This window comes from Coturnix japonica, chromosome 7 (genome assembly GCF_054131305.1).
Source record: "Coturnix japonica strain WE chromosome 7, WE-NBRP24, whole genome shotgun sequence".
NCBI classification, from domain to species: domain Eukaryota; kingdom Metazoa; phylum Chordata; class Aves; order Galliformes; family Phasianidae; genus Coturnix; species Coturnix japonica.
Window position 1 is genome coordinate 21,364,486 of NC_140669.1, and position 25,837 is coordinate 21,390,322.

The 25,837-nt window shown below is 39.8% G+C and overlaps 1 protein-coding gene across 10 annotated transcripts in view; it reads right to left on the bottom strand.

Annotated features, from left to right (window-relative positions):
- Positions 1–25,837, bottom strand: part of PIKFYVE (phosphoinositide kinase, FYVE-type zinc finger containing) — a 57,485-nt gene that overhangs the window by 3,585 nt on the left and 28,063 nt on the right. For 6 of the 10 annotated variants that reach the window (XM_032445998.2, XM_032445997.2, XM_032445999.2 and 3 more), the window contains 27 exons: positions 24,620–24,694; positions 23,303–23,410; positions 21,522–21,662; positions 20,825–20,951; positions 19,095–20,281; positions 17,640–17,740; positions 16,463–16,534; positions 15,520–15,691; positions 14,090–14,268; positions 13,385–13,498; positions 12,415–12,523; positions 12,147–12,301; positions 11,475–11,565; positions 10,343–10,403; positions 9,669–9,812; positions 9,394–9,514; positions 8,791–8,922; positions 8,096–8,191; positions 7,327–7,410; positions 6,516–6,607; positions 5,541–5,705; positions 5,287–5,346; positions 4,639–4,815; positions 3,818–3,921; positions 3,458–3,586; positions 2,154–2,415; positions 871–945 (listed from right to left, as the gene is read on the bottom strand). In XM_032445998.2, the coding sequence (XP_032301889.2) occupies positions 871–945; positions 2,154–2,415; positions 3,458–3,586; positions 3,818–3,921; positions 4,639–4,815; positions 5,287–5,346; positions 5,541–5,705; positions 6,516–6,607; positions 7,327–7,410; positions 8,096–8,191; positions 8,791–8,922; positions 9,394–9,514; positions 9,669–9,812; positions 10,343–10,403; positions 11,475–11,565; positions 12,147–12,301; positions 12,415–12,523; positions 13,385–13,498; positions 14,090–14,268; positions 15,520–15,691; positions 16,463–16,534; positions 17,640–17,740; positions 19,095–20,281; positions 20,825–20,951; positions 21,522–21,662; positions 23,303–23,410; positions 24,620–24,694 (4,333 nt within the window). Of the gene's footprint in view, positions 1–870; positions 946–2,153; positions 2,416–3,457; positions 3,587–3,817; positions 3,922–4,638; positions 4,816–5,286; positions 5,347–5,540; positions 5,706–6,515; positions 6,608–7,326; positions 7,411–8,095; positions 8,192–8,790; positions 8,923–9,393; positions 9,515–9,668; positions 9,813–10,342; positions 10,404–11,474; positions 11,566–12,146; positions 12,302–12,414; positions 12,524–13,384; positions 13,499–14,089; positions 14,269–15,519; positions 15,692–16,462; positions 16,535–17,582; positions 17,741–19,094; positions 20,282–20,824; positions 20,952–21,521; positions 21,663–23,302; positions 23,411–24,619; positions 24,695–25,837 lie in introns of those variants that run through there. The other 4 variants (XM_015868276.3, XM_015868274.3, XM_085552684.1 and 1 more) reach the window with 2 other exon arrangements.

The window sequence follows — 25,837 nt, forward strand, 5'->3', positions numbered from 1 at the left end:
TTTCACATGAAGTTACAGCACCACGTGGCAATATGGATGAATGCACACTGTGCACGGAATCAACAAGTATGGTTAGATTCTTTCACTTTTTAAACATTCGGGAAACAAATGAGATTAAGGTCTGGATTAGCTGATGCTGAATTGAGAGACGTGGAGCTGGAGGAGCTATCTAGGCTTTTTACGCTAGCCCTGACTGTTTTTCCTTCCCTTCTGTTTACATGTCTTTACAGGTTTTTTCCACCACCTATGCAAATTCATCCGAAGAAGAACATCACTGTATGGATATGTTCTTATCTCCTCCAGACATCCAACAGTGAGATTGTGGATGTTTCCCTCCCCTTCTTGAACAACTTTCCTATTAACATATGACCAATAGCTGGAATTCCTGCATGAAAGACACTTCTCTCATTTCTGCATAGGAAACTCAACAGCTCCTCAAATTCTGGGTAGCAGCAGTCAATCATTTGGTAAGGACCCCCCCTCCAAAATAAAACCCCAGAGTAAATCTGATTTTCTGGACTCAGACAATCTCTTCTGAAACCAGGCAGAAAGGGCTTCTGCTAGTATTTCTATCTATCTGTTTTTGTGAGCAGTGGATAACCATGAAACAAAATACAACAGTCTGGTAAGTAGATGACTACATGTCATTTTCATGCATTAGAGAGTTATTATTACCTCAAGAGTCTCTCATGAAAGCAGATAAGTATGTTGCTTTTTCTGAAAGTTTTTATTCCTTCCCCTGCTCCACATAATTTAAAGTGCAGTTTTGCACAGAGGAAGTTGCAGCTTTACTAGCACAGTTATTGGAAGCTTCCAGCTAAATAAAAAGTAGACAGAAAAAAAAAATAAAGTTTTTTATTATAGCCTTACCTTGTCCTCCTAAGATGCCAGTTGACTTCACCACCATTTCAAGCTTCTTGTCCCAGGTAAAAGTGCGAATATAGTCTGTTGCAAAATAAATAAGTAAATAAATAAATAAATCTATACACAGACATGCAGTATCTGCTATAACCCAAGTAGCGTTGTTCTAAAATGCATGATTTCTCCTCCAACAGGGACGAAAATACAGTCTGCTTCCATAGCCAGAAGGACTCAGGTGTTGCCCGTAACAGCAGCTTCACTTCCTAGATTATTCATTTGATTTGGCTGGGGTTAATATGATAGCTTAAAAGTCCATCAAGATTACAACCAACTCTTCCTACCTCTACAAAAAAAAGTCACTTAGCTGACTTTCATCCTAGAAACATATCAGAAGCCCCACTTTGCTGTAACAGCTTCCATTACTTTTTCTGCAGCTGCTAACAGCATCAAAACTTGAACGCCTAGCCATTTAGGGTGATAGAATTCCCCATCAGTGCAGCCACCTGCAGCTCTAACAAACAGTTAACACATCATGAAATGAAGGACCACAAGTGACCCTGAAAAAGAAGGCTGCAAAGAAAGAGAACAGAACTGTTTCCAGACCAGTTTTAGGAAAAATGTGCTTAATGATTACAAGAATATGAATGCTCTGGCCCGCAAAAGTGAAGATGAAGTTAATCACTTCCAAGATTTTTGCACACGACTAGCCTACCTGTCTAAAAGACTGCACTCAACTTTCCAGTCACTAGGCAGAGGATGTGGCAAGGGAATTACTTGGTTGACATTCATTATCCAGGTCAGACTACATGATCAAAAGTGATAACACAATATTTGATCACCCTCTTCCACCCCCTACTTCTCACTGTTTGTTCCTACTTAGATCTATTCCACAAAAGTTACTATTTAAACAGATATGTAAATATTATTGAACTTAACTTTGAAGATTAAACACATATGAAGACATACAAGTAATACTATTTCAACTGGAGTCAAAGTGCAGGTTAAACATCAACTTGATTCTCATATCTTCTCACTACATGTAAGGCCCCACGCATATACTCTTTCTAATGTTTCTCAGATATACTCCTACTAATGTAAATGATGCAAGAGCTGTAGAAAAAAACTTCCTGCCTTCGCTATGAACACTTGTGACAGATGAGGGCAGTATGCCAGCAGCTGGGAGACAAGCTTTCTTGACACACATCTCTGGGGGTGGTGATATAGTCCTAAGAGTACTGAAATCAGAAGAAAGTAGTTTCATGAAAGTGGGAAAAAAGCAACATTCAACTTACCAATGATCCCAACAACCAGCTCATTGTTTGTATCGTCTCGACCCACCAGCAGGGAATAGTCTATGATGAGGTGGCTGGAGAGGAACTGGGAATCACTGTGTATAGAAGCTCTCAGCACAGCCTTGCAATGGGAACGGATGTACAAAGGGTTGTCACGGACCATCTTCAGAAGATTCTCATCCAACAGGACTACATCACAGCTTTCTTTCCCTGTGTCTGTTTTAACATTTCTGTTCCGAAGGGAGCCCTTTAGGTCAAAAACCTGTGAATGGAGAACAGCACTACATTTCCCACTTCTGCAAGATTAAAGACTTCAATGTGCCTGACTGCAGTGTTTGAGGAGGGATCACAGCAGAGCAGCTCTTCCCTTCTCAGTATGGAGAAGGCAGCAAACAAAATTTAATACAGCAAAACTAACAGTTCCCTTAAGTGGAGAGCAGCATGTAAACCTACACAGAAGCTCTGTAACTTTACATCCCAAATTTTAGGCAAGTAATTTTATTGGTATTTAGTTTAACCTAGGGGATGCCTCTATTTTTAAATTTTATGGGCAAAGTCAGTTTCCCAGGCAGCTTATAGACTCAAATGCTGACAAAAGCAAAAGGCACTTGAGAAGGAGGTGGGTCCTTGCTTGATGAACCATTTAACATGGGTTGACAAGACAAGAGACAGACCATAAAATACTTTCTTTGATTGGAAAAGACCTCTAGAGGTCTAGATGTTACTTTCCCTCCTAGTGTCTGACATTTGTTTCAGTCTCCTTTTCAGCACCAATCTGGTATTTGGAGAGGACTTTCCCTGTCACTTTAAGACCTCTACAGTACTGCCTCATGAAAGGCATTCTCCCTCAACTAAAAATCAAGGCTGAATTCAGGACCTTGTCACACACACAAAACTGTTCAGACAGAACAGCAAGTTTAAAGCATTAGTATGTAATTTCCTTCACAGTCTCCATAGGTTCCCCTTTTAAATACATTAGGACGTAAGATCAGTTTATTTTGTAAATGCTCTACAAAACTGTATAATTTTGTTAATTAAATTGGCAAGGCTCTGTCAGACATCAGATGTGCATGGACAAATACAACCTAACACCTGAAGTGTGTGTGCTACAGCCATCTGAATGAGCCAATCTAGTCATCAAGTTACTGAAGATCACATAACAAAAAACAGGCATTATCTGCCAACTTAGAGCATGTGCAAAAGATAATTACTATTAACCCTGCTATTGCTCTCAGCCCTGGAGGAGCATGCACTGCAGCGGAACAGAGACTCTGTCACACGTGGTCAAAACTTTTTGCTCTTACCTGAGCCATCTTCCGTCCATAGAAAAGGTTTTCCATGACAAGCAGATCCAGTTTCTTCTCAGTGTTGTTTTGAGAGTTCTTGTACCCAATTCGATACACCCCAAGAATTTTGGCCAGTGCTGTGGGCTTCTGATTAAGAAAAAACACTGGGTAAGACCTCTATACCTCAGAAGCATCACTGAGCATTGCAGCTTAGAATCTCCTGTGAAATTCCTATGTTTCATCTTGAACATATCCTTAGTACAACTCATATCCTCCAAAAGATATTATTTTTGCTTAAATGAAAATGGTTAATGGGGACACCTACTAGTCCATAAAATACAGAACACTGCCTAACATAAAAGCACTTTTTCAAAATACCTTCTGCTGAACTGCATTAGTGATGTAAGTGAAGTAGTGCGGAGCAAAGTCGAGGAACGACTGGACTTCCAGGCGAGGCATCTGCTTCAAGATGAATCTATCATCTGTTTTAACATCAGACAGATGATATAATGTGAGTGACATTTTTTGCAAGTTCTAAAGAACAGACATGCAATTGAAATAGACTGAAAGACTGCCATCCTCTTAAACTCCCAGCTACAGAAGATGTTATATATTTATATTATATTTATAATTATTTTCTGGCTATATTCTGAATTTGAATCTGCTAGTAAGTCAGAAAGAAGAGATTGCCAAGGTTGATTAAACTCAGTTTTATGGGCTCCTTATGCAGAGGAAAAGCAACCTACAGACCCTTCCATTCAAGACCTGCTCTAAGCAAGAGACTAGAATCAGACGCTGTTGAAAAAAGGTAAATCTTATTATATACCATGTGAGATAGTAAGAAACAGTATCTTTAATAATCAGATTTTTCCTTGAAATATATTGAATTTGTCTACTGAAATCCACGCAGCAGAATACCACCTTTCTGCTCAATTGGACTCCCTAGCTGCCACTACTGAAAACAGAACTCTATTTTTCTCTCCTGCCCATTAATTTTTTTTATTTTTATTTTTTAAGTGAAAAAAGCAAGGAAAAAAAAATCTGATTTTGAGTATTCCAAACAACCCACTTGGCTTTCTATTCTAATTGGCCACTTAATAGTCAGCAATTCTCTGTAATCAGGGATTACACAACATACTAATCATCACCATCTCTAAACAATACCCTCTAGTTCTAAAAGATGAAGCAGCAGTTTTTACCTTCAGTCACATAGAATGCAGCCCCAGATTTGCCACCTCGTGCCTGCCAGGGCATCGAGTGAGAGAGGGAACGGATGAAGTCCTCTTCACTGCTCCCCAGTATCACTTCACGCATCTTGTGAAACTCACCAGCATAATAAATCCTGCAGTAGAACTTGGCATTCGCATCTGAGAACTCTGCAAGAAAACTTCTTTCTCAATAACAGTATGCAATCACTAACTACCTGAGATGACACTTAAGAGATTTTAATTATATCTCAAAAAATATATATTACTTTAACATCCTGCTCCAACAGTTATTGCACCTCGGGCACTTAAATCAATACAATTTAAAGGCTTGTGGAAAATAAATAAATAAATCAACCTCCTTTAGGTTAGCTTACAGTGTATGCCAAAAGGACAACAACCTAAATGGAGGAGGAAGGCAGATCACGTAGTATATTTTGCATCAGACACGGATTAGAGCAAGTAAAAATGGTATTGTCTTGTTATTCATTTTTTGTCCCTCCTGTCTCATACAGCTATATAAGTAAATATAAAAACATGTGAAATGCTGTAAATAGAACAATCCACCTGAAGACTTTCATTACATGAACAAGGAAAAAGAATTTTGTCAGCTAAGATTTTAAGTAATAATGCAAAACTCACGGAGTTCCACGTGGGGATTCACCAGCTGTTTCTTCTGTCCATCTACTCCATCCGCCTCATCTGAAAATATAAAGGACATCTTCATTAAGATCATCATCCTCGTCTAAAGAACTATGCAAGATAATGCTTGTAAATCTGTATTATGAGAAAGAAGTATGGGCTGGAATGTGTTCTGGACCTCTTAAGTACAAATGAGGTTTGGAAGAATTTGCACTTCAAAACAGAAGACGGATTCAACAGCAACAGTCTAGTACCTTGTGGCTCTGCTCCTTGGTTCTCTGCTCCCTCTTTACCCATCTGTCCAACCTGGTAATAGGCACTGTCAGCACCACGTAAGGTCTCCTTCTTCTGGGAAGACAGGTCTGGGCTCTTTCCTCCCGTGCCACGGAAGAAGGACAAAACACTAGATGGTTTCTTTGCTACAGCAAGAAGAATAAAGAATATGGTATTAGCATTACCAGAAGCAGTTTAATAAAAGCTTGAGCCAGACAAGCATTCTCTGTTCATGGTTCTAGCTGGAGGGGTGACATCACCCAGCAAACCTGCAATTCTTCAGGCAACCAACGTCCATCAGTCAGCAGATTTAATGCCTTGAGTGACACTGTGGACTGCTGGAGTCATTCAAGAGAGCACACTTCACAAGAACAATAAATACAAGCTCCAGTCACTGTTTCTGCTTGCTTGGGTGAAACGTCAGTATTTCAAATGCCAGAAATACAATTCCAAACAGGAAATTTCATAATTCAAGAAAGTGGTGGAAGAGGACTACAACACAGAAACCTATCCCACTGGCATCCTGAAACCACACAAAGTGTGAGGACCTCCCCCTCTCCATTTGAAAATGTCTGGTGCCATTTTAGACAAGCCAGTGCTGGAGGTTAGAACACACAGGCATCATGCCCCGCTGAGTATGTTAGGCCCAAGAATAAATTATGCTCCATTACGTAATAACAACACATTGAAACATAGGATGGTAATGTCTTAAGAATCAGAGAAAGCCATTATGGACAGAGACTTATAATAAAAAATACAATATGATCTACATCAAGTTGACTATAAAGACAAGTCACAATTTAAACGTGACAAAGCTCAGCAAGCCCAGTTGGAACAAGACGATGGTATTCTGACTGCATTTTCTTTGTTATAACAACTTTCAAGGAGTTCAAACAGATTGAATGGACTGAAGCCTGAAATTAATATCATATACATGACTTTGAAAATGGTCTTACGTTGTTCCATTTCAGCAGCTCGATTTGAAGGACCCATGTTAGCCTCAGGCAGGCGCACAGGACTACCGCTCTTTGGCTTGCCATCTGACATACTGAAAGGAAAAATATCATAGTTATAACAAGCAGCTGAGACACTACTGCTTTACTCCTGCAATAAAGGGAAGGGGGTTGTGGCAAGGTGGAGATCAGTCTCTTCTCCCATGCAACTAGTGATAGGACATGAGAGAACAGCCTCAGGTTGTGCAGGGGAGATTCAGGTTGGACATTAGAAAACACTTTTCCAAAAGAGAGTCAGGTGCTGGAACAGGTTGCCCAGGGAGGTGGTAGAGTCACCAACCCTAGAGATGTTCAAGAAACATTTAGATGCTGTACTGAGAAAAATGGTCTAGTGGAAAATACTGTTGACAGGTGGACAGTTGGACTGGATGATCTTGTAGATTTTTTTCAATATTGGTGATTCTACAATTCTAGTTATTTCTCCTCCATGCCTAACAGTGCATGCTGCTAAGGGAAAAGGATATAGCATGAAGTGGTGATGATGCAGAACTCCCTGGAATTGTTCATCTTCTCCTCTCTGACCTCCATAGCAACAGTTGCTTCCATCATCACAGGCACATTAAACAAGGCCAATGCTTCCTACCACACATCTGGCCAAGGGACTGGTGAGGGAGCCAACAAAGCCAGATTCTATCAGAAAGCAGAGATCCTAAGGCATATTCTCTGGGTGCTCCCTCATCCTAGTTTTGGCTGCTTTACAACAACAGCTTTGCTACTATGGTTTCCTCTATATAGTGTAGTTCCTGCATCTAACCTGTTTGGCTGTAGTCCCTCTTCAGTACCATTTTTTGGAGATGCTTTGGACAACTCATCCAGGGCATTTCTGTATTCCTTGCAACTGAAGGAGAAAAAGAAAAAGACGTGAAAATAAATAGGTAAATAAAAGTTTTCTTTGCTACACCAACTCAAAGATACAGTTCAGAGACAGTAAACAAATCTACAGGAGGAAATGCTTCTATTACTTTTCTTTACACCTAGGATTATATCCTTTATGGCAGCTGCCGCTTTAGATTGAACTGTGGGGAAAATTTCCCCCTTCCTGCTTCTGCAATTTAAGAATGAGCTACTCAACGTCTACTGCCTGGTGCCAAGAAAGCTCCAAGGTTTACTGAAGTAGCTGGTTTGCAGAGCTGAACAGTAACAGGAGATGGTATAACTGAAAGCAGGCAAGGGAGAGATTGTATTACAAATAGTCAGCGTTCCTTAGTTCAGTTGCTCTGCCTCCAGGCCAGACAACCGAGCAAGCTTTATTCACACTTCTTCTATCAGTATTAGCTTCAACAGAACACCATAATTAAATCATTTCTGTGTGGGTAGAAAAGGCCCAAAATCCATCTGGGAGGTGGAAAACCTACATTCCCATATTTTAGTAGTATAAGCAGACAACTTCTGCTCTGTCAGAAACCCTCAAAGCAGCTGAGTGATGAAACTGTCATGCTTGTTCCCTCCATTTAGGATTTAAATATTCCCTGCACAGAAAAGCTGCAAGAATATGTCAAATGAAGAGCAAGTAACAGCAGTACCTGAGAGCAAAAGCTATGATGGAGCTTGGTTCTTTCTCACAGACTGCAATAGGTACGCGTTCATGTTCATACATTAGGTAGTGCTTATCTGGATCACTGAATGAAAATGGAATAGAACAACTATTAGCAGACCACAGAAGTTTATAAGAAGGCTAACTTTTGATCAAAACCCAATCTCTTCACTGCACTCTAGGCACAACCTGCAAGCCTTAGCACAGATACAAAGCATTCCAGATCAGCCTCTCCCAACAGACCCACTCACAGCTAGCTATGTGGTTAAATCCAACTGGTAATGTGTTAGAGCAATCATCACGTCAAGCAAGCTTCTAGTATCAGAGGACCAGCTCTAAGTTAAAGTCTATCTCTGTTTAGCAGCCACTGTTTCTAATGGCACTAAAACCTGCCAGTTTGCTTTAACTGTCCTGCAGAATAGTCTGCAGAGTGAAATTAGGAGGCAAAAAAAATAAAAAAATAAAAAATTCAAGTCTTCTGAACAAGAAATTTAGCACAGAAACCTCCCAAAAGTCTCCTGAGTTTCCATCAGATTTTCTTTAACTTACCTATAGGTTTCTGTCATTTAACTTTTACCCAACTAGCCTGTGGCCTCCAATGTTACCTCAGGGTAGAAGTCAGATTTTAAACTCAGGCTGCCAAACATTAGGTTCATGTCAAACAAGAAACACTACAACACATACAGACAGAGTAGCTGAAAAAACTTTCCAGCCTGCTCATTTTCACGTGAGAGGGACCTGAAGGCACATGCAGCAGCCATTGAACCTGACCTACACCCAGACAATGCCCATTTGAGTCCAACCCTTGGGAGTGGTCTGGAAGCAAAAACAAGAAGCAGGCATGTAGCTTTAGCAAGTCTTCATTACAGATGGACATTTCTGTTCCCTTCCTGAAGCAAGTTTGAAAGTACCTCTCTTTCCACTCTTAGAAGACTTGTGGAGTGGCATGCCTACTAGGAAAAAGTGAATGTGACAAAAGGGTCATAGGTTTGAGCTTTGCATTGGGCAGTGGGATGTGAACTGGCCAGGTGTAGAATGTGCAGAGCCCACAACTCTACACAGCTATAACAGAAGAAGGATTGGGTCATGAATAAAAAAGGGGGCAACCTACAAACTCCTAGGAAAGGACAGAAACTTACTTGTCTTGAGGAAGATCATTGGCTTATTTGGATGCAAACCAAGGTAATGACTTAAATTATATATAAAGCGAAAAAAAGCATGCATAGCTCTGTCTACAGTTTTACCAGGCTACTTGTTTGTACAACATATGTATCAAGCAATACTTACAAGGGAAATGGAATGGGGTTATAATTGTTCCCAGGCAGTAAGTTAGCCAAAATAGCTTTCATAGTAGACTTCTCTTTTACTTGGCTGTCAGTAGATCCCAGTGAATGTCCATCAAACACATCTGAAGCAGAAATAAGTTCACAAACTTTACATTCTATGTTTGGGAGCAAGGTGGTAGACCCCAAACTTACTATATTTATCATTTTCTAAATAAATCTCATACATTTGCCACAGAGAAGGAAGATAATGAATACAAGACCACAAGTGAACTATACCTTCTGAGCTACTGGTTGTATCCTGTTCAGAAAGTGTGGTGGCACCAGTTAGTTGCTCAGATAAAACCTCTGGAGGAGTGGGCAGCTGAAGATGGGTGGAGCCTGTGGAGCTCTGACTTGATAAAGTAGTCAGGAAACGATCCTCTGAAAGACCAAGGACAGAGGAAAGCATTTTATATGGCTGTCAAAAGTGATATTGCCATTGCTGTTGTCTACTTTCAAGAAGTTTTTACTTAGAAAGCAAGTGGGAATGCCCAGAGAAAAAGAACTAGCAGCTGATCAGTGTACACATAACCTCCAGAAGATGCATACACTTATGCACCCAGTGCCTTCAGCTCCCAGACAAGTAAGAAAGGGGTCACAGCACACACAACCACCTCAAGGAAAAAAATGCATTTCCAAAATTTCAAACAGGTATTCAGTTATTTAGGAAGCTTCTGAGAACTTTTAAGCAATACTTAATTTCAAAGAAAAACCCTTGATAGTCAAATTAGGTTTATTCAATCCCACATTCAAGTCTGTTTGTATTTTATAACAGTAAGCTTATAGTTAGCTTAATTCCATCCCGTACAATGTCAAGTCTGATACCTCAGAAAAACAAAGGCTCCCACATTGCCTGAGAAAAGGGTTACAACAAACATCATTTCATATCTTAAGAAAAATAGATAATGTACCTTTTTCTCCATTTTGCAGTGCTGGAGAAACATTGCGTGGGGAAGCATCCATGCTGCTGATCTAGGAAGAACATCAGGTGATCAGTGTTGATGCTAGGCTGTTTAAAGCTATATCCTTTCCTCTTTGTGGAACACTTGCAAAAGCTGACGTACCACAGAAGAACACTCCTACCCACTGTTCTCAGATTCAGCACATCACTGCTTCTGCAGTGATGCAGAGACAAAGCAACAGCCATCTAGTTTCACAAGATTGCACGTGCCTGCTATCATCTCTATATGCCACTTTAAAGACATCACTCTTCCTCTATATAAGCTTACTTAAAGCCAGCTGAAGGCTGAGCATGTTTTAGCATTAATAAATGTTTTAAGTGGAAAGGACACAAATGCATACAGCTGAGCAAACCGGAGTGCCACCAGGTCTCTGCGCATTTTGCTTGCTTGCTACTTGAGATGTCAGCCTCCCTGTACAACACTTCTTTTGTGCTGCCTTGCTGTTGGGACATTTCCTCAGAGTATCAGCTCCACACAGACAGTTGCTCAGCATGTTGGCAACTGTATCCTTACACACAGTTAGAGGGGCAAAAGTTCAAGATCACGTACACATCCTCCCAGCCAATTCCCACAGATATCACTGAATAGAGACATACTTACAAGCACATCATCATTCTCCCTGCATTCTTTGCTCTGCCTCTCCTGATGTTTTACCTTTCCTCTTCCATAAGAAATAACATTAATAGATAATAGTCCCTGTGCCATTTTCTCTCACTCTGTTTTCATCCAGTCCAGCCCTGAACAAAATGACTTCCCTCCTATCTAGACATGACCTTGACAAGGAGCACGGCTCTCTGTTGTTAGCATTCATTTTAACTGCCCAGTAGCATCAAGGAAAAACACAGTAATATCATATTCTCAGTCATCATCTGTAGAATATAGATCTTGGTTTATGTCTTTACTGTTTATGTCTTTAGAAGAAGATAAGTATGACAACATGCCATTCAAATGTTTGCAGATGAAAATTACACAATGCAGTAAGAAAAGTTAACTAATTATTAAAGTGAACTGAAGTTGAACTTCAGACAATTGTGCTCCCCCAGAACAAATGTTTAAGTAATGTCCAGCCTGCTGCTTGTACCTTGCTTTCTTCTCCTTGCCTCAGTCTTCCAGGGCTGGGTGGTACTGAGGGGCGTTTTCTCCCTTTCTCTTGCTGGAAAAGATCCTGCAATCTTTAAAAAAAATAAACAAATGCAAAACACAGTTTATTAGATCTAAAAGGCAAAAAAAAATGTTTCTTCATATTTGAATACAGCCCAGCATGCTTTCACAAGCCTTCAACACAAACTAAGGTAACTGCTAGTATGTGCTGAAGCTGTGTTCTAAAGCCAAATACAAAATGCTTCCCTCATGCCTTGACCAGCACTACAGCAACAGGAGATGCTGTGAACATCACATCCCAGATGCTCTACAGTATGAGAGAGCAAAAGAACAGAAAGAACAGAAAAATAAGTCATCTTAAGTATTTTGTTTGGCATGTGCCCATCTAAGACCGTTTCACTCAATTGCGTTTACATGTTTCCATCTTCCACCTTTGCTCAAATGATGCTTTTTCTCCTCAGATGACAGTTGCACTCTACAACATCACAGAACCTTTAATAATTTTCTGTTCCAGTCAAACAGCCATTAAAGGATATCAAGCACAAGCTGCTCCCTCTGTATAGCAATTGCACTAGACGGTGAAAAAGCACAGAGCTTCTCTTACAGAAGCAGCAGAGTACTGATGATACCACTTCAGCATCTGTCTTCTTACCTGCTATTCCAGGCTTGTAGCATTTCACAGAGTCCTTGCTTTTTAGCAATCAGAGACTCAAAAACAGATTGTAGCTGTTGAGGTGTGTCCAGTGATGATGAAAGCAGCCTTGCCTGAATCTTCTCAGTCCAGTTTCGAAATTCCCCCTCTTCCATCTGCCAATACAAAATCTGTCAGCATTCTGTACACAATATAATACTCGATCCGAGTGGCTTCTCCACACACTTTCAAGCCTATACTCTGCAAAAGTGCAGAAGTACTCCATTACCTCCTTTTGTGCAAACAGATCTTCCATTTTCTCTTCCCTTGTTTTGCTGAAAGTATCAGTTTTCAGAGAAGCAAGGCGATCATCAACAGCAAGGTACACTTGTGACACCCTGAGGACAGGAATACAAAGAGTTAAGCTGTGATTATTCTTTAATAAAAACCTGAACATGCTTACAGTTAGTTTCAGATTACAAAAGACGATACATGACAGTTTTCTGCACTGAATTTATCATGAATGCTGGAAAAAAATCCATTCATGCTGTAGAAATCTCTAAGTTACACACAATAATGTTCTCACCCACAGCTTATTCTTAGCAGTAATAGTATTCAGAGAACAATTCAAAGGTCTCAACTCCATTATTAGCAGAAGGGAGCTGTTGCACTACTGGTACCTAGGGAGACTGTCAGACTGCCAAACCAATACCACCAGCAGGGATGAGGGAATACATTATTTCAAATATCTACAAAACTTGACAGTTTCTGAAGTCAGGCAGCCATGGAGAAGTCAGCCAAATAGGAATGCTGCCACCAGGTCGAACAGCAGTCAGATTATAATTAAAATATCTTCTCCCACCATGTCTGTCTTCCACATTTTTGTTCCTACATTTAGAAGGTGTCTTTGCCTACAGCAGTTTGCCTCAGACAACAAAAACATACCAGACTGTCTACTAGTACAGCAACATGCTAGATCACTTGTAACAATGCAGCATTTAGAGGTTACAATAAACATAGCCAATAGAAGATAAGATTCTTAAGCTAAATTGCAACATACAAAAAGGTAAGAATTGGTATTGATGGAACATGGTACAGGTAGGAACACTCAGAAATACATCCAATTAGAAAAGTAATGGTTTTAAGCACATTTACATTAAATTATGAATAATTAGCAAGCATATTATCTACATCAGAAAAAGCATTTTTGTGTTTTGCTAAGAAGTCCAAAATACAAATAAGTTAAAATCAAAGCTTACTTTTGAGAGAAGTCCTTAAGATCCTGCAAAATTGTAACTTTTAACGGAGCCTGCCGTTTGATATAGATCTTGGGTAGTGGGACACACACTTCAAGTAGACGGATTGGAGAGTAGCTGAGAAGAGAATGTGAAATTCTTAATAACTTTCCTCATACAGAGGTATATGCACAACTTCTTTCAGCTTCAGAATAAAGTTCTGAAAGTATTCTAGATTATCCAAAGCAAAAGTGTTTCCCTTCAGCATCATGTACTGGAACAATTCCCAGTCCCATATCGCATGCTTATTTCTAAACAGGAGAAATATGGATTTGAAGGCTAGACTAATAGGTGGATAAATAATTGCTTGGATGGTTATAGCCACAAGGTTGTTGTCAGTAACTCTATGTCCAGGTGAAAGCCAGTCATAAGTGGTGTCAACCAGCAGTCTGTCTTGTGGCAAGTGCTCTTCAATATCTTTATTAACAACGTAAACAGTGGGATCAAATGTACCCTCAGCAAGTTTGCTGATGACAGCAAGCCAAGCGGTGCAGTTGACACAAGAGAAGAGAGGGACATCATTCAGAGGGACCTAAACAGGCTTGAAAAGAAGGCATATGAGAACCTAATAAAGTTCAACAAGGCCAAGTACAAGATGTAGCACTTGGTTTGGGACAATCCAAGAATGAATTCATTTATTAAAAAAAGAAAAAAATCAGAGGACCTCACCTGAATGATGCCACCATCTGATTGTAAGAAAAATACTGGTGATAGTCATGGTGAATGGAATGACCACAAGGCTCCACATTGGCCCTTCGTGTGTACTGGTGCCCATAGAATCTCAGCTCAAGGTATTTTGCAAAAGACATAGACCAAGAATCACTAGAAAGGGGAACAACTGGTGTCACCTGAAATTGAAAGGCAAGTATCTTAATTTCAGGATCAAAGACAAGCTAATCTAGACTCTAATCTAGTAATTTTTAATATCAGAAGCACTCATAACCACAAAAGATACCAAAACAACTACAAAATTGTTTATACAGAGCTAAAGCCAATGCACAGACGGATGCAAGAAACTGGATAAGCAACAAATGCCACTTGATATTAACAGGCACTAAGTTGAGGGAGCACAAACATATTCTATCTGGCATGCTATTCCTGTATACAGAGAATTTCCAGCAGACCATCAGCAGCCATGTTTTCAACACATACTTTCTCCCTAGTTTCTTCACCTACAAATACTCTGCAGTGTATTTCAACCTCAGCAGTGTTGCAAGCTTGAAGTAGCCATTTACACTTAATAGCTACAATCTTGGTGTTTACTTGAGCACACAGTAATAAAAGGTTACAGAACATACATAAGCAGTGTAGGGCAGTGTATACATAAGGAGTGTAGGGTTTGCCTTCAGCAACTCCATTAACTTCCTTCAGATATCTTTAAATCCAACACCCATGTTTAAGCCAGCATTAAGTAGGTGAACTGAGTCATTAGTGCCAATAATTAAGATGTTTTGAGTTTGAGGCACTCCATGAATATTAAGTTTTATTCTCATCTCTCTAAGAAGGCTCTTAAGATTTACAAAATAGGTTGGCCAGAGAAGAATATCCAGCTGGTAATGTTTTTCTTAGTTTAATTAAAGAACAAGTGTCCGATAATAAACAGTTTTATTATGTTGTGGTTTTTAATCTTTCTAATGAAGATTTCATTTACTTTCCAATGCCTATTAAAGGAAGACTAGACATCACACTGACTCAATGCAGACTGTCCGGTTTAAAGCAGATCAAAGAATACCAAGTGGGTTCAGCTAATTACTAAGTCAGCAGGTCTCAACATCTTCCCTTTCCCATGCACACATTCTTCTGATGCTTGCATAGACTCACGTGGAAGGGACAGTGCTCTTCACCTCTGAAAGGACAGCCCTAGTTTTTCCCATGTCAGAAATTTGTTATTGACAATGTATCAATTTCACTTTAGCCTATCCTTTCAGGACTGATACTTTCTAACACAACTCCATCATATTACATTTTATCCTCAATGTTTCCAAGTCTACAGGAGGAATTTGTAGACACACAGGACCACTTGGCACAAGTAACAGCTTATGCACAACCCCATACATACCCCACTGAAATAACAATGATACTAAAGTCCTCATCCTTACCTGTTTGCACAGCCTACACCAGGAATAAGTAAGAATTGTGTGCTGGTACCCAGGGACTGGGGAGTCCAGCTCCTTTAACACAATTTGCACACATCCTTGCCCATGTACAAAACGACGAATGTGGTGCACCATCGGAGTTTCACAGAACATGCTGGGGCACTGGTATGAAGGCCTTACAGAGAAAAATGAAAACACTTATGAATGATCATATGCAAAGCACTGCTGAAGACCTGGTTCAATTCATCTAGTATGCCTTTTAATGTCACAGTACTATTAATCTTTACTATAAAAAGTTTCCTAAGCCTTTAATGAAAGCTGTTGCTTACTGTTCTCGTTTAGGAACAGCATGTAGGGAGTCTCCCCTGCCAGCAATAGCATTATTGGTCACAAGAGTAATGACTGGATACTGGCAGCTATCACAGCCTTTTGTTTGCTGTTTCTATTACTGAATCTGTTCCTATCAACATCTTACACATGGACCACGAAGTATGAATTAAGCACCTGGAAGTGCTGGAAGAGAATCTTGGCCATGTACTAAAGTAAAGGCTCTGGGGGACAAAGATATGCCAAGGAGCCCTCAAAACCTTGAAGCTTCAGATCATGAAGGAAGAGGTATGCAAAATAGTGCCATACAACCTCTTTGAACAGAAAAATCCATTATGTTTCTTTGGATGGTTGCCTCTCAAGTCACTGCAGAGACTGGTATCAGAAAAATAAATGCAGAATTATTCAGGTACCAGAATCAAATAGGCAATTTCTCAAAAGCACTAAGAGTTGAAATGAAAAAAACAACTGCCTTGCTCATATAAAAAAAAGTACTGAAATTATGAAGACAGAGCGATTATCTTAACATGGAACAGATCTTGCTTGGTTTAGAGTGAGATTAATTAAATTAATTATATAATATATATATATTAGGTATATTAATTAAAAATTAATTTACCTAAAGCAGTAGCGCTCCAGAAAAATCCCTAGAGTCAGGTCATTTTTTCCATAGAATTCCATGGTCACAATCCTAAAGCAGGGAAAGAAGAAAAGCATTATAGGAGCAATTCTGCCACTGCTAATCATGCAGTGGCTTTAGGTGCACCAATCTGCATCTTTTCCTTGGCTATTTCCAGCCTTGTATACACTCAAAGGCTCCCCCATGCCAAGCCTTGGCTATTCCCAAATTCTTACTGTCAAGTTCAATCATGAGACTGAAGGAACAGCTTCAAACTTCATATTTAAAAGTGGAATTCAATTGCACTTTTAAAAAATATGTTCAAGAACACCTACACACAGAACATTAACATCCAAACTGTTACAAGAAGAGCACATTTAGAAGGTAAAAAAAAGCCTGAAAGTACTTGAATAAAATTTAATAGCAGCTTATTTCTCAGAATCTGAAGTGACCAAGGCACTTAACAGGTAAATATCAACCGAAGCGTCTATTCAGATATTTCTGAATAATATAATTATGTCATTTTATTGCTGCTTATAAGTGAGCTTATCACATTCCTTGGTTCATTCCTCAGCTTTTATAGGAACTGAAGACCTTCTTTTTCAAGAAAGGCACCTATACAATTTCACTTGATTTACACAGTGAAACATCAAGACTTGTCCAAGGAGTAGCAATGAAAGCACATCATAAGTTCTGCATAATCAACAAGTCACAGCCCTCTTAGCCAAAAACGCAGATGAAACCCTTAACACTGCTGACTTTAATATGAGAAAGGCAGCATTATCTTTGAATCCCACTCTCAGGTAATACAACCTATAAGTATTCTGAGATTATTATTTTTAAGATTGGACATTATTTATATACACTAACTCTTCCTCACAGAACTGCTTAATGAAGTGCCTTCTCTCCAAGTACAGATGTCCGTGGTCAAAGGTCTGACTAAAGCACTCAGTTTCATGTTGGGCCTTATCCTTCATGCCTGAGATTAGAAAGGCTGTGGGAAACAGCTCTGGATCCACCTGATCAGGCAAGAGGAAATTTTGGCAACAGTTCCCATTAGAGAATGAATAAAACCTACAGACGAGTCCTCAGTGAAATACTTCAAGATGCAAGGACTGACCTTGTCTTTGGAAAGAAGATAGCAACTACACAAGCTACAGAAGAGTAGTTCTCCTACCAGGGGCTGACACAAGCACTTGGAGCATTGCTGGACTGCGCAGAAGAGCTACTGAAGAGAACACAGAGCCTCTGATGGTTTACTGGACTCAAACAATCCACCTGGTTGAGAGAAAACAATTCACTCACTGGTTACAGACATCTTCATCCACACATAACCCACGGCAGAATTATATTCTAACATATTTAAGGACAAATTCCTGCTTTTTTCTTTTCTACAGATTCACTTAACATTATCTTTGCACTTCAGACAGAAGTGCTCACTGGACATTTTTAGAGGAACATGACTAGTATGCATAATAAGAACAGCATATGCATATATGTTACTGTGGAAAGGAAGCTAAGGGGCCAGAACAGGAAACAATCAAAAGCCCCAAGACAAATGTACAGCATCTTCAAGACACTGAACTCTTCAACTCTTCAACACATCTTGAAGTCAAAACTTCGCCATTATATTTTAATTAATTATTGCAGCTATAAAAAGACTTCCAGACTTCTGTCTCCTCTGTAAAGGGATTTACCACTTTGCTGACAGAATGGAATCACCTTTCTTTACACACCTTACAGAGCTATGAAGTCACCAAATATTTTCTTTGATTGCTGAGTAAATTTAAAACTGCATAGACAAGTAGAGTAATGGCTACTCTTACAGCTTGTAAGACTACTGTCTGTGAAGCTACACAGATGTATATTTATACACCCATTAAAATATTACTTCTGCTAGTGAACTTGGGGGCTAACAGAGGCTCAGGAACCAAAATGTATGACTATTACAAGAAACCAGTTCTGCTGCTTTTGTTATAGACAACTTTTTTTGTATAGTTCCCAGTGCAAGAAAGTCCCAAGGTCTCAGATATAAATCAGCAGCTGTCATAACAGTTCCCCTTGTCTTTAAATATTTTTGGTTCCAAGTATACTGCCTTACTTGGAAATTTCTGACAAGATACCACCCCCTCCATTAAGACTTTTTCACATTTCTCCAAATCTCCCAATACTTTACAAACAAATACTTCAACGTAATTGCAGCCTATAACTGTTTCCATGGCATTAAGCCCTCTCACGCCTTTAGAAATCAGTATAATCAGCAGAAAAGCTGTTTCAGAAACAAAGTATTTTCTGCCCCCTCCACATTTTCAGGAATCAGTCATATACAGCTGAGTTGAACAGTCAATCTACTAAACTGATTCTGGAGCCTCACAAGCTTTTCCCTTCTCAGGGAAATTTTGCAGTCAGTTCCCTGTTCAGTTTCTCTCATATTCACCTAATTCTTGGTTATATTAGCTTGTTTAAGTGCCCACAGGACTGCAATATAAAATGGTTCTGACTTTATACATAATAATAATAATAAAAATAAAAAGCCCCTCTGGTTTAACATTTGGCATAAAAGACTACATGTTCTGTGTTACGAGGGGAAACAGATATAACTGTATTTTGAGTAGCAGAGCTTGGATCTTACCTTATGAGACCAGGAGGATTCACTTTGAGCCAGTCCTTTCTCATCCTCTTCCATTTTGCATCCAGTTCTTCCAGCAGGGACACTGGATACATCCTTACTCTGGGCAAAGGGATCTGTGCTTCTCTGTAGTATCCTCCCACCCCTGGCTCGATAGTCAGCCAGCATTCTGGCTAAACTCTGGCTATCACCTAAATGCTCTGCTATTCTAGTACTGACCAGCTCATGGGAAGGTAAAATTTGGATAGCCTTGGCTTGGACACTCCCATTCATCCCTTGCAGTCCAGAGAGATCCCGCAATAACTGCCTTTTCCGTCTACTCTCCAACTCCTTGTATTCCTTATTAAGGAGAGGAGACCAATAAACTTGCTCAGGGAAGTATTCTCGAGCAGGGCATCTCATGCCTTTTTCAGTCAATAGAAATGGTTCACGGAACACGATTACAGGAGAAATACAGAGAATAACATCTTTCAGCTCCTGCTTAAACGCTGCAGAGTAAGTCTTGAGACGATCCTCAGAAGAAGTTACCTCCTCCGTAACATATAAACCAGTATCATCCTGGAGAGGGTCTCTGAAGACTCTCATCTGATTCTTGGACTCCTGCAGATCATCTGCCTGTTGAAGAGGCTCTAGTGGCTGACTGTCCAGAGTCACCAAGTGTTGGTCCATGCCATGGAGGGGAAGCAGGGATGTTTCAGGTACTGCAGATGGTACAGAGTGAAACACTGGAAATGACGACTCCATTTTGTGGCGCTCCTGCTGTTTTGAGGGCACTGTTTCCAGCTGACTGTTCTCTTGGTCACTTCTCTCAAATAAACCTCTTTGTTCAAGCAAGGTGGCCTCATCAGATGACACTGACTCGGAGATCCCAGGAAGTTTTTCAGCTGGGGGTTCAATGTCTCTGATCACTGTGCTGAAATCCTCACCATTGAATAGGTCCTGCTCTTCATTTTCATCTCCTGGTTCTTCAATAAGCGAGTGAAAGGAAGTGTTTCTGGTGAGAGTAGGGGGCATGGCAAACTCATCCATAAGGAAAGAGATTTCCAGCTGGGAATGATAAGCCACACAGATCATAAAGATCAAGATCTCCTTCACACGGGCCAGCTCATACTCTGAAGCACCACACAACTTGATAGTGCAACCCAGGTGCTGGGGACACCCTTCAAAGAACATTAGAGTTTTTGTTTGATCTAAACAAAACAAAACAAAAAACAGAAAAGCAAAATACAACCATTAGGATGACAACTACCGTCAATCTAGTTTTGTGGAAATACTATTTACAGTGAGGACAGTTAAGCTGCCAAACAGGTGCACAGACTGATCATGAAATCTCTATTCTACACTATTTTGAGCACTGCTAACAAGCCCCTAGGAAATCTTATCTAGCACTAAAGTTAACCCTTCCTGTTTTGAATAGGAAGTTGGACAGTGGACTCCAGGGCAGTGGAAGGAGAAAAACATGAATTTAGAAGAAACAATCCAACCTAATTAAAAACTAGCATCTCTCATCTTAGTAAGATAGGGAGTCCTTGTACTTCTTGATCAAGTTTTTTTTTTTTTTTGTCCAGTGTTCTATAACACTTTCATTCCTAGTTGTAGCAAAAGTTAAGAAAAATTAATAAGGATAATAATACTTGATCACACAAGGCACGTGACTGTTCAGATCTCATTAAGAATAACAAAACACTTAGTGTCTCATGCACACAAAACAGGATCCAACAGGCTTTACTCACCATAGGGCAACTGAAACACTTGCATGTAAAATTTATGACAGGTTCCCAAACGTGGCTTAGTCAACAGTTGATCCATTGACATCACCAAGTCTCCCTGCGTCATTCGACTTACTCGGTCCAACACTTGCTGTGAAAATGAAGACAGTAAGAATCTACAGTTACCTCTTACTCTTTATGTTTGGAATTCAATCCAGTCATCCAACCACGATCCATACCCAAATAAAATTTTCAGAAGAGCAGTTTTGACAGATATTACTGATGAGAGAAAAGGTTGAGCCCTTTCATGAAGATAACTGAACCCATTCAAGTGAAGGAAGTTCTAGGAGATACAGTGCAGTCATTGTAGGGCTGTCTGTCAGGACAGCCAATTCTGCTTGGTTCACCCCGCTGTTGCTACACAGCAACAGAGGGTCTTGTTGAGGATCACAGAGTATTTGCAACAAATAGTCAGAGTTAACTAGAATCAATTCAGTATAAAGAACTGCCAAGCAAGGGCACAGCAGAGAGTAGGAGAAAAAGTTACATTCTAGGTTTGCCTGTTCTGTCTTCTTGGAAATGAATTTCCATTAAAAAAAGAAGCCCTGGTTTGCTTAGGAGATAAAATAAATATGATTTTTCCTTGCTTTCTCCAAGGAGCCTGCTACAAGAAGAAATTAAGAGTTCTACTGTAAGGTAGAGACTGACATGAAACACTCACCGGCTTGACATTGATGACTAGGGTGATACCATGCTCTAGCAGCATGTCCTGGGCAATTCGGGACACAGTCTTTTCAACAAGGACCAAATTAGGCCTGACATCAACTATCCTCTGCACATAGTTCTTCAGGAACTCCCGCTCCTGCAGACATAAACACCACACAGCAGTTAACTACAGCAAACTTGTCTGGGGAAAAAAAAAAAAAAAAAAGAAAAAGAATATCTTAATACTTAACACTACTTTCTCATTTATATACTGGCCACTCCTATGAAACAGGGAAAACAGATGTTTATTTCTTCCATTGTACACATTTTCTCACCTCCTATGTGCACCATTCAGCACATCATTATGTGCCCTAATCATACATAACTATCTGAAATAAGAGACCTGCAGAATCCAAACGTTTTTACATATGCATAGGCATGTCACACAGCAGAAACCACTCTGTAAATACAGTCTGGAGTCAGCAGCTTTGCTCTTGATAAACTAGGTTGCTTCCTCTCTACAAAACAGTACTTCTTTCTGCCATATGAACCACAAATATCTTAAATAAATATAACTTGCTTGTACAAGTATTAGACAAATCCACCAGAGGAGAAGCGTTACTGGACCTGGTGGCCATGAGTGCAGAGGAACCATGAACTTCAGAAGAACTAACTTCTGGCTGTTTAAGGAACTACTAGATGAGATCCCCTGAGGAGTTCTCCTTAGGGACAATGGAGCAGAGCAGAGCTGGCAGTTTTTAAAGGATGCCATTCTGAGAGAACAAGAGCTTTTCATTCTCTGGTACAATAAATCAAGCACAGAAGGCAGGAAACTGGCACAGCTGAGCAGAACTTGCTGTTGAAATTGAGGGAAAACAGAGAGCTTTAAAACAGATATACAGATACGTATCGTTTTCTGAAGCAATCACTGAAACAATCAAAGCAATCAGCAGTCATAAAGAATAGCAGATGCTTCTGTCCCATTCAAAGGACAAGTCACAGCCTAAATTTATACTGGAAACAGCTCACTAAGCAGAGAAAGCTAAAGCTACTTAAAGCTTTCATACCTGTAAACATATCATTAAGCACTAAATTTAAGTGGTATTGCATGCAAATGAAGGAAATATTTAACTACTAACATTATGGTCCAAGCTCAGTAAAGCACAACATGCCTGTGTTACTAATATCCTGGCGAAGATCTGAAAACTGATCCTCAGGCAGACATGCAGTATATTAAACAAAAAGTCCACCTATTTCAGTGTTTTCATATCCATGGCACCTCCCTGTTCACAAGGGATGTGCATAAGTTCCATACTGACATTCTGTAGTTCATCACTTCATTCGGTTGGGTTTTGTCCCATTTGTTCAAGCCTGACAAAAAATAGTTATGTGGGTACAACCTAAATCTTGCCTATATTCACTTCTTTAATACTTCCCTACATACTTAATACCCAGCTCCAATCTGCTGAATTGTATTGTTCTTACACAGTGCATCATTAAAACTGAGAGATGTTTTCTGAACTACTACATTTAATTGTAAGGATCATAAAATAGCTCTCAATATATGCAACTCTGCATGCCCTCTGATAAACCTCTTGTAACCTTCTCAGCAGAAGACTGTAAGTTCATACTCTACTTAGCACAGCTTTTCCTTGCCAGCTATTACAAAAGGAAATTTCCTTATTTCCTGTGCAATTCCACTAACTCAAGTGTACCTTACACACCAAAGAGCTAGGTAATCACCCTTTTCTGTTCAAATCACTGAAGCAAGTCTAACCAATAAAAGCATACTCGTACCTGAAGTACTATAGGGTCTATGCAGGTAAATTTTGTTTCTTCTCTATAAAGGTACTCGATTGAGCATTTCAGCAGAAGAATTTTGGGATTTTTTATGCAAGAGTTCATCTAAAAAATAAAAAACAAAAAAAACACAAAACAGTTTTTTAAAGAGACAAGCAGAAGGGAAATGCAAATAGAGGGGAAAAAAAAAACAACTATAGACTACCCATTGCAGAGACTCGGCACGGACTCAGATGTGAACGATCCAAATCGTTTATTACAAGTTCTCACATCCCTTATATACCTTCACAAGTTGTTATTTTCTAACTTTCCCATCTGCCCTCACAACTTTCCCAAACACCTTATATGTCAACAAAGCATTCTACAAAACACTTTTCAACTGTCCATGCAGGCACATATCCAATCAGAGCTGTGAGACTCTTCTTCTCCTTGCAGAGGTGTCCTTGGTTCTCATGCTGTTTATCTTGCTCCACAGCTGCTCTTCTGAACAGCTTTTCTTGTATCCCCACAACCCATGACTGTAAGCAAAATTTCTTTGTTATTTCCCACACCTTATCTTTACGTTACACTCAAGATTTCACAGCTACTGCCCAGCTAGACTGCAATGCTGAAGATTTCTGCACTCACCTCCAAGAGCATTAAGTCACATTAAGTCTTAATATACATTAGAGCCTCCAGATAGATCATTTCAGTCTTGACCTCTAGCCTTATTTAAAGGTTCACTTAACTGTACTGTCACATTAATCAAGACCACAAAGGTCTTTTTTTCTGTCCAAAACTTGGGGCAGTCATAGAATCACCTAGATAGGAAAAGAACTCCAAGATCATCCAGTCCAATTGCCCGTCTAACAACAGTACTTCCCCACTAAATCATGTTCCTTAGAACAACATCTAAACATTTCTTGAACATCTCTCCAGGGACAGGAACCCAAACTTCCCTTGACACAACTTGAGGCCATTCTCTCTAGTCACATGGGAGCAGAGGTTAACCCCAACCTCACCAAAACCTCCTTCCAGGGAGTTGTAGAGAGCTGTAAGGTCTCCCCCTGTGCCTCCTCTTCTCCAGACTATCACTAGATGCCTCTGGAGTAAAAGGGATGAAAAGGATATTTTGCTACAAATGCATGAGGGAAGACTTTCCTCCCCCTCTCACTAATCTCCCATCTGAAAGAAAATAGCTTTGAAAAGAATGTGTCCTTGCTCCTGAGCTCAACAAACTGCATAAAGTTGTGAGAGACCTAACACAAAAAGAAGTCACAGAGCACTTCTTTCCCTCAGCGCATTCTACAGCCAGCACTCAATCAATCAACTTACCTTCTTGTGAGCAACATTCTTAGTGCATACAAATCCATTCACTACCATGGAGTCAAACTTCTTTCCACCAGGGATCTAACAGATTAAAGGAAGTTTAACAATATTAAAGTGTTCAACATTTCAGTAACTTTTAGACATCATAAACCTAACAGAACAGCCGTTGTGGCTAGTGTACAATCTTAGTCTACACCTTTAGTTACCAGATTAAAGACCATATGCTGTCATGCTGGGCACAAAACTCTCTGTCAGAATCATGGAAATTAAGGACAAAAGCACAGAAACAAGTATTAAGTTGAAGGATATCCAGGCCCCTCCTAGAAAACATGTATTTATGAAACAAACATACTCTGGAAAGCAATAAGAAAACCCAAGTTCTACAGTTCACGGGGAGCATGTTCCTCTGTATGCACCATTTTCACTAGTCACAAACAAGACTTGTAATGATTAAAGAGAAAAAACAAACAAACCTACTGCTCAAACACAGATGTTTGAGTATTCTGCCTACAGTCACAACCAATCACAGGAGCAATAAACAACATGAAACACGTTCCCTAGTAACATGTTCCTCTTACAAGCATGTGAAAACAGCTATAAGAGCTTTCATCTCTGAACATCTGATTTTTGAAACTGGGTTTCAAGAGAGGCAGTATCAGTTGTTGCTGCTTCAAGAGATGCTACAGAATTGCCATGAGTAACATAAGGCTCTCCACATATTTTACCTTGTTTCCAGACAGAAAAGGCCTCCCAAGGCAAATTTCCTCCATGCAAAAATAAGCCAGAGCATGTGAGCTTCAGTTACACTACTTCCCTGGAGGTTAGTTTCAACATCAGCTTCTCAAAAAAGCTCTGCCTGCCATACCTCGAGCCCTACAGTTCAATAATTTCATCACCAAGAAACCTGGTAAAATTGGACACACCCTCCCTACCAATCAAGTTTTCTTCTGAGAAGAAAGTCATTGTACTTCACATCCAGCAAATTAAATCCTCCATAAGGGGAAGTTGCAAGGGAATGGATTGCTACACAGAGTCTTGCAAGCTACTTACACAGTGTTCAGTACCTCTACAAACCAAGTAGAAGCCAGGAAAGGAAGCAAGTCATTACAGAGGTGGTGTTCTTTGCTAATTTTTGCAGCCTAAAGCCTGAAAGAACAGGTCAGCTGCAGGACATTAAAATACCTTTTGCAGAAAGCATAACTCTTTCTGTACAAATTTTACTGA